We start from the raw sequence: 7,987 nt of genomic DNA, 5'->3' as shown, positions 1-7,987 counted from the left end.
TGTCCAAATTGCCCATCCCTGTCTACTCTGTATATGGAGGGGGTGGGAATGATCCTTGCTATAAAGATTTGTTCCCTCTTTTGAGCTACTACATCCATAGGTGTAGGTCAAGTTCATCAAATTGTATCAGATTACTTTTTTTCCTCTTCATTCTTCTTCTAGTTGAGCTCTGATCATCCAGTCATTGAAGCCAGGTCAAGTGGGTATTATCTGCAAAGTGTGGGTATTCTTGTGCATGTGCCCTCTCTTCTTATCAACTGGACGCTTCACTCTCCACTCTAGTCCTCTGTGGCTATGTCACTGACTCTGGGCCCAAGAATCCCCAGGTCTTGCCACACTGCTGACCAACCAGATCTCCACCTGGGTTCACAGGAGTCTGTTGAACGTTGTAGGGCTTAGCTCACAGCTTCATTGTGATTTTTCCCTTACTTCCCCTTATCAGTGACAAACGTGGTCACCAATCAGAGCGTGTATTTCCATTGAGTCTTAGTCTTGGAAGGGGGTTTACTCTGAGGGGACCTGACTACTTGCCTTGATGTCTCCTGGGCAAGCAACTTGCTTGTTCTTGTAATAACAGTCGGTCTGCCTATATTGTTTTATATTTTTCCTGTAGGTCTTTCTTTCAAGAAGTATCTTCTGTTCTTCTAGCCGCTCCAGGCTGGTTTGCCTGTTCTTTCAAGAGGAAATATCCTACTTCCGAAGATTCTGGATGTGGTTCAGGATCCCACCTATGGTCTTATGTAATGCAGAGGCTCCGCAGGAAGCCTCCTTCATTGGGCATGTTGTAACCCCATTTTAGGTATTCCAATCAGTTTAGGCAGAAGACGGACTTACAAGCTTTCTATGGTGATATTTCTGGCTATTCCTTTCTCTCCCCTTCCAGTGTCTATTTTATAATGAAATACAAGGAAAACCAAGAATCAAAAGACAGCCAAGCATCTTAACATTATTTCCCCCTTTTCCCCATTCCAACCATGTCTCAATCCCTGTATCCCTGAACCCTATTGTTCCAAGGTTGCACATACATCATTCTTTACCTCTGTCCCACTTAGTCCATGCAAACTTGCCTAATTGTTCTCCCATCTGCTTTGTTCTTCCATTCCCCTCTCCCTTCTTGTATATTGCCCCCCTCCCCAGCACCCAAACTATCCTGTGTCTATTCCCTGCCTTGTGCTCCACCTTCCGGTCCCTCCCCTCACCCCACCCCCTATATCCTCATCCCAGCAACCAGCAAAGAACACAACCCCCTTTGTTATGGGTTCTTTTTCTTAGTCTTTTACAGTAGTGGTCCTATGCAGTATTTCTCCTTTTGTGACTGACTAATTTCACTTTACATATCCTCAAGTTTCATCCATGTTATGCGGTGACTTGCAGTTTCCTTGTTATTCTTCAAGATAGCATAATATTCCATTGTGTGTATGTACCGCAGTGTGTTTATCCATTCTTCAATTGATGGGTACTTTGGCTGTCTCCTTTTTGCTATTGTAAATAGTGCTGCTATGAACATTGGTGTGCATATATCTTCTCATGTTATGGTTCATATTTCTTGTGGGTAAATACCAAGTAGACGAATTGCTGGATCATAAGGTATTTCTATTTCCAACCTTCTTAGGAAGCGCCATATTGTTTTCCAGAGAGGTTGGACCATTTTGTAGTCCCACCAGCAATGCAGGAGTGTCCCAGTCTCTCCATATCCCCGCCAGCATTTATTGTCCTCTACTTTTTTTTATCTTTGCTGTTTTTGCTGGTGTGAGATGATGTCTCATTGTTGTTTTGAGTTGCATCTCTCTAATGGCTAGTGATCGTGAGCATTTCTTCATATGTTTGTTGGCTGCCTAGATTTCCTCCTTGGTGAAGTGTCTGTTCATGTCCTGTGCCCATTTTTTTGTTTGTGTGTTTTTTGCAATGTTTGATAGTGTATGTATGCCTATGTACTGTTGTTGGTAAGTGCTGTCGAGTCTGTTCTGACCCATAGTGATCCTGTGTAGGGTTTCCAAGGAGCAGATGGTGAACTTGAACCATCTGTCCCTATTTTTTTCATTGATGATCTTTATAGTCTTAGGTTTTACATTTAGGTCTTTAATCCATGTTGAGTTTGTTTTTGTATATGGTGTGAGTTATGGGTCTTGTTTCATTCTTTAGCAAATCGATTTCCAGTTTTGCCAGCACCATATGTTAAAGAGACTATCTCTTCCCTATTTAATGTGTTTTGGCCCTTTGTTAAAAAGATCAGCTGACTGTAGGTGGATAGATTTACTTCTGGGTTCTCAATTCTGTTCCACTTGATCTATGTATCTTTCATTGTACCGGTACTCTAGGCTATTTTTGATCACTGTAGTTGTGTAAATTTTGAGAAATCAGGGAGTGAGAGGCCTCCAGCTTTGTTGTTCTTCTTAAATAGTGTTTTGCTAATCTGAGGTCTCTTTCATTTTCACATAAAGTTCATGATCATTTTTTCCATCTCTTTAAAGAGTATTTTTGGAATCTGGATTGGAATTGTTATACCTGTAGATTGCTTTGAGTAGTATTGACATTTTCACAATGTTAAGTATTTCTACCCCTGAGTATGGTTTATTTTTTCATTTTTGCAAATATCTTTTTCTGATTTTGTAGTTTTCTTGGTATAGGTCTTTTGTTTCTCTGGTTAGATTTATTCCTAAGTATTTCAACTTTTGGAATCCTGGTGTGGCGCTGTGGGTTAATGCACCAGACTGCAAAGCCGTTTGAACTGCAAGGTTGGCAGTTCAAGCTCACCAGCTGCTCCTAGGAAACCCTATACAGGGTCGCTATGGGTCGGAACCGACTCGACAACACTTCACAACAACAGCATTTCAAATTTTGGGTGGCTGTTATAAATGGTGTTGTTTTCTTAATTTCCTTTTCAAAGCTGTCTTTATTTGAATAGAATAAACCAACTGATTTTTGTAAATTGATCTTGTACCCCTGCCACTTTGTTGAATCTTCCAGCGTGTTCCAACTATTTTTTTTCCCAAGTCTTTGGGATTTTTCTATGTATAGGATTATATTATCTGCAAATAGAATTTTACTTCTTCTTGGCCAGTTTGGATGCCTTTAATTTCCCTATCTTGCTTTATATCTCTGGCTAAGACTTCCAGGACAATATTGAATAGGAGTGGTGATAAAAAGGGCATCTTATCTGGTTCCTTTCTACTCCCGTAAAGATTTACACCCTCGGAAACCCTGTACAGGGTCGCTATGTGTCGGACCCGACTCAACGGCACTTAACAACAACAACAATATCTGGTTCCTGTTCGCAAAGGAAAAGCTTTCAGTTTCTCTCCATTGAGAGTGATGTTGGCTGTTGGTTTTGTATGTATGCTCTTAATTATGTTAAGGAATTTCTTTTTCAACTCCTACTTTGTTGAGTGTTTTTATCAGGAACGGATATTAGATTTTGTCAAATGCTCTTTCTGCATCAATTGATATGATCATGGTTCCTTTACCTTAAAAAAAAAAAAAAAAATTGTATGGTGGATTATGTTCATTGTTTTTCTAATATTGAACCATCCTTATATCCCTGGTTTGAATCCCAGTTGGTTATGATGTATTCTTTTTTTTGATATATTGTTGAATTCTATTTGCTAGGATTCTATTGAGAATTTTTGCATCTGTGTTCATGAGGGATTGTTGTTGTTAAGTGCTGTTGAGTTGGTTCCAACCCATAGCGACCCTGTATAGGGTTTCCCAGGAGCAGCTGGTGAGCTTGAACCGCCGACCCTGCAGTTCAAATGGCTTTGCAGTCTGGTGCATTAACCCACAGTGCCACACCGGGACTCATGAGGGATACTGCCTATGATTTTTTTGTTGTTGTTGTTTAAAATGGTATCCTTTCCTGGTTTTGGTATGAAGCTTATGTTTGTTTCATAAAATGTGTAAGAAAGGTTTCCATCCTTTTCTATATTTTGGAATAGTTTGAGTAAAATTGGTGCCAGCTCTTCTCAGAATATTTGGTAAAATGTACCAGTAAAGCCATCTGTTCTGGACTTTTTTGGTGCGAGCTTTTTGATGACCTGATCTATTTCTTCGTTTGTTATTAGTTTATTCAAGTTTTCTACTTCATTCTACCTTAGTTTAAGTAGGTCATGTTTTTCCATTTCCTCTACGTTTTCATATTTGTTGGAGTACAACGCCTCATATTGTTGTTGTTAAGGGCCATCAAGTCAGTTCCAACTCATAGTGACCCTGTATAGGGTTTCCAGGCAACAGCTGGTAAGTCTGAACCACCGACCTTGTGGTTCACACTTACCTGGTGGTGCAGTGCATTATCCCACACAAGCTTCGTGTATTGCTGATTCTTTGTACTGTTTTTCTCTTTCATTTATTTCTGCTGTAAATTTTATTAATTCTTTGCTTCTTGTGACATAGGCTTACTTTGCTGATCTTGTTCTAATTGTTGATGTTGTGTGAATGTGTTGATTTGGGTTCTTTTTCCAGATGCAGTTTTATCATAAGCACTTTACTGAATTGTGCTGCTGCTAGTTCTAGAGTCGATTTTGACTCAGAGTCTCCCATGTGACAGAGTAGAATGTTACCCCATAAGGTTTTATAGGTTGTTAGTTATAGGAAAAAGCCCTTGTGGCATAGTGGGTTACACATTGGGTATAAACCCATCAACCACTCCAGAGGCTAAAAATGATGCTGTCAGCGCTTATAAACCTCTAGTTTTGGAAATCCTAAGGGAGCATTTCTGCTTTGTTCTATAGAGTTGCTAATATGCGATGACAGTAAGTTTGGTTTGTTTTTTGTTGTTTCTTTCCATCTTTATGAGAGCAGACTGATAGTGAAACAATTGGTGGGTTTGAACCATGGGCCTGTAGATTGGCAGCTGATTACTTGTGCCAGCAGGATTCCTGTTATTAGAAGTTCACCATTTTATGACTGACGGTGCTAACATTGTCTGCTGTAACACAGTGGAAAATGACCAAAAGTCATTCTTTTTTCCATAATGGAGGATGGAATTCAGAGAAAAATTAGAGTGTATACTTTCTAGTTTAAAGGCCCACTCCTAGGAAATTGACTGTCAACCAGGAAGTAGTGTTGTTTTTATGGCTTTGGTGTTCCAACCTTCCAGAATTGGGAGTTGGTTCAGGTCCAGGGAGGTGGGAAAGGCCCTTGAGTCACAAAGCAGGGAAACGAAAATGGGCTAGGGGGCACAGGAGACCTTGAAGTGTCCTTGATGTTTTCACTTCTCTCAAAAAGAGCCTGAAGCAGAATGTGGCCAAGGAGACTCTGCCCAGCCCATAGCAGGAAGTACTTTCCCTGTGGGCTAATTTGAACTGTCATTTGAACTGCAAGGTCGGTGGTTCAAGCTCATCCGCTGCTCCTTGGAAACCCTATATAGGATCGCTAAAGGAGCTCTGGTAGCGTAGTGGTTACGACTCGGGCTGTGAACCGCAAGGTCAGCGGTTCGAAACTACCAGCTGCTCCGTGGGAGAAAGATGAGGCTTTCTACTCCCGTAAAGATTTACACCCTCGGAAACCCTGTACAGGGTCGCTATGAGTCGGTTCCGACTCCACGGCACATAACAACAACAACATGGGTGGGATCCACTCCATGGCACTTAACAACAACAAACCTTCAAGCAGGCGGAAGCCTGCTGGCAGGAAGAAAGTGGTGGAGTGGGACAGGGTGGATGCGGATGCGGGGACAGGGTTTGCAGCTGGAGGTTCTGGTGACAAGGTGCAGCCAGAGCTGGGGGAGAAGGCCTGCATCCCCCAAGGAAAACCTTGTAGGACTCCTCACCCTTAAGGCCTGAGCCACATGAGGGAAGCACAGACAGATCCTGCCTCTCCCTGAGCCCCCTATGATCAGGTGAAGTCCCCTCTCTACTCACATGTTAGGAAATCAGATGCTGATGAGAGCAGTCCTGTGCCCCAGGCGCCCTTCATTCTGTCTCAGCCCCACTTCCCTCTGATGTAATATCCAGTAATCACATACCTGTTTGGTACATTCACAGAGCCTTCGTGGTGCTGTGGGTTAAATATTGAGGTACTTACCTAAATAAGGTCACAGTGGTTCAAATCTACCACCTGCATTGCAAAGAGAAAGATGAGGCTGTTTCTGCTCCCATAAAGATGTAGTCTCAGAAACCTATGTAGGGTTGTTATGAGTTGGTGACCATGGCTTTGCTTGTTTTGGGTTTTGGTGCATTTAAAGGAGCCTTGGTGGTGCAGCAAGACAAGTGTTGGGCTGCTAACCATAAGGTTGGCTGTTCAAAGCCTCCAGCAGCTCTGTAGAAGAAAGATGAGGCTGTCTGCTCCCATAAAGATTTACAGTCTTAGAAACCCTATAGGGCAGGTGTATTCTGCCCTGTGGGGCCACTATGAGTCAGAAACGACATGATGGCAGAGGGCTTGTTGTTTTGGTTGGTGACCTTGATTTACAGACAAGGTGTTACCTAAGAAGATGCTGGGCACCCTTCTTTCTCCCCAGGATTGAAGAATTGGCTGAGGGAACTAGGTGGTTTTGAAGACATGATGGCTTCCTGTTAAGTGCTAATAAGTCAGTTGTGACTCCTATTAACTCTGTATAGGATTTCCTACCTAGTGGGTTTGAACTTCTGACCTTGCGGTTAGGAGTCCAGTGCTTATCCTACAGCCATTGTTTATCCTACAGCCAGTGTTATAATGGGTTATTGAGTTGGTTCCCACTCATAGACCCTGTACAAGGGTTCCATGGAGTGGCTAGTGGGTTTGAACCACTGACTTTGCAGTTCAAACTGATTTGCAGTCCAGTGCTTTATACTATAGCCTCACACCATGACTCTTATCTCTGAATGAGTGTTGTTGGTAAGTACTAAGTCAGTTCCGATTCATAGCTACCCTGTAAGTGCCGAGTCATTTCTGACTCATAGCTACTCTGTATAGGGTTTCTGAGGAGCAGCTGGTAAGTTTGAACTGCCCACCTTGTGGTTCAATCGGCCTTATGGTCCAGTGCTTTTCCTACAACGCCATATCAGAACAAGCTGATGTTTGAGTTCACACCCAAATTAGAAGGTATGGCCTAGGACAAGAGACAGTGAGGCTCTGATGTCATGCCCCCCCACCCCACCCCACCCCCTTCCTCTGTTGCAGCTGGTGAGTGACTTACTGGAATTCTGCTTCTACACTTTCCGCGAGTCCAAGGCCCTGAAGGTGGAGTTCCCGGCCATGCTGGTGGAGATCATCAGCGACCAGCTGCCAAAGGTGGAATCTGGGAACGCCAAGCCCCTTTACTTTCACAGGAAGTGACAGAATTGTCTTTGTGAAAGAACTTTGCCTTAAGTTTCCCTCTGTTAACTCCACGCCCACAAAGGACCCAAGAAATCACCTTTCCAACAGGCGATGATTGATTCACACGTGTTCAGCGGTTTCTCAACGTTGAAAATCATGTCAAGGGTTTGGAGCCTGGAAAGCCATCTGACATAGGTTTGGCAAGACCTCAGCAGTCTGAAGGATTCTTCCCTCTCCAACCCCAGTGCTTCGCAAAATGTTCCTGTTTCCTCTGGATGAAAAGCCATATCTAGTCAATAACTCCGATTTTGATATTTTAACAGATGGAAGTTTTAACTATGCCATGTAGTTTCTGGTATTGTTCGCTTGTTTTAAAAGGGTTCATGAACTAACGAACTTTTTCAAGCTTACCCTTGGTTTGCACATAAAACGTATAGTCAATATGGGGCATTAATATTCTTTTGTTATTTAAAAAACACAGAAAAGAAAAAATGTATACAGATTCCTGTTGTGTAATAATGGAACATGTGGTGTGCCGTAATGGCCCCCCCAGCCCCCGGGGGCCATCGGTCACCCACATTCCCTGCATCACTGGTGTACACGCCCTTCAGTGTCCATTTATTATTTAACTAGGATGGATAAGATGTTCAAACAAATGCCTTGGTTTAAATTTCTAGTATCTATTGTGTTGGCTTTACAGATAATTTTTGGCAGTCTTTTGCTGTGCTGTACATTACTGTATGTATAAATTGTG

At 42.5% G+C, this 7,987-nt stretch overlaps 1 protein-coding gene across 2 annotated transcripts in view; it reads left to right on the top strand.

Moving 5' to 3' along the window:
* The window catches only part of NR3C2 (nuclear receptor subfamily 3, group C, member 2), a 477,644-nt gene extending 470,393 nt beyond the window's left edge, over nucleotides 1-7,251 (top strand). For both annotated transcript variants that reach the window (XM_006870871.1, XM_006870870.1), the window contains one exon: nucleotides 7,096-7,251. In XM_006870871.1, the coding sequence (XP_006870933.1) occupies nucleotides 7,096-7,251 (156 nt within the window). The remainder of the gene's footprint in view (nucleotides 1-7,095) is intronic.
* Nucleotides 7,252-7,987: the final 736 nt, after the last annotated feature.

The sequence above is a fragment of the Chrysochloris asiatica genome, unplaced genomic scaffold, assembly GCF_000296735.1.
Source record: "Chrysochloris asiatica unplaced genomic scaffold, ChrAsi1.0 scaffold00155, whole genome shotgun sequence".
NCBI lineage: Eukaryota > Metazoa > Chordata > Mammalia > Afrosoricida > Chrysochloridae > Chrysochloris > Chrysochloris asiatica.
The sequence above is the reverse complement of the archived record's forward strand: the minus strand, read 5'-3'. Positions and strand labels throughout refer to the sequence as shown.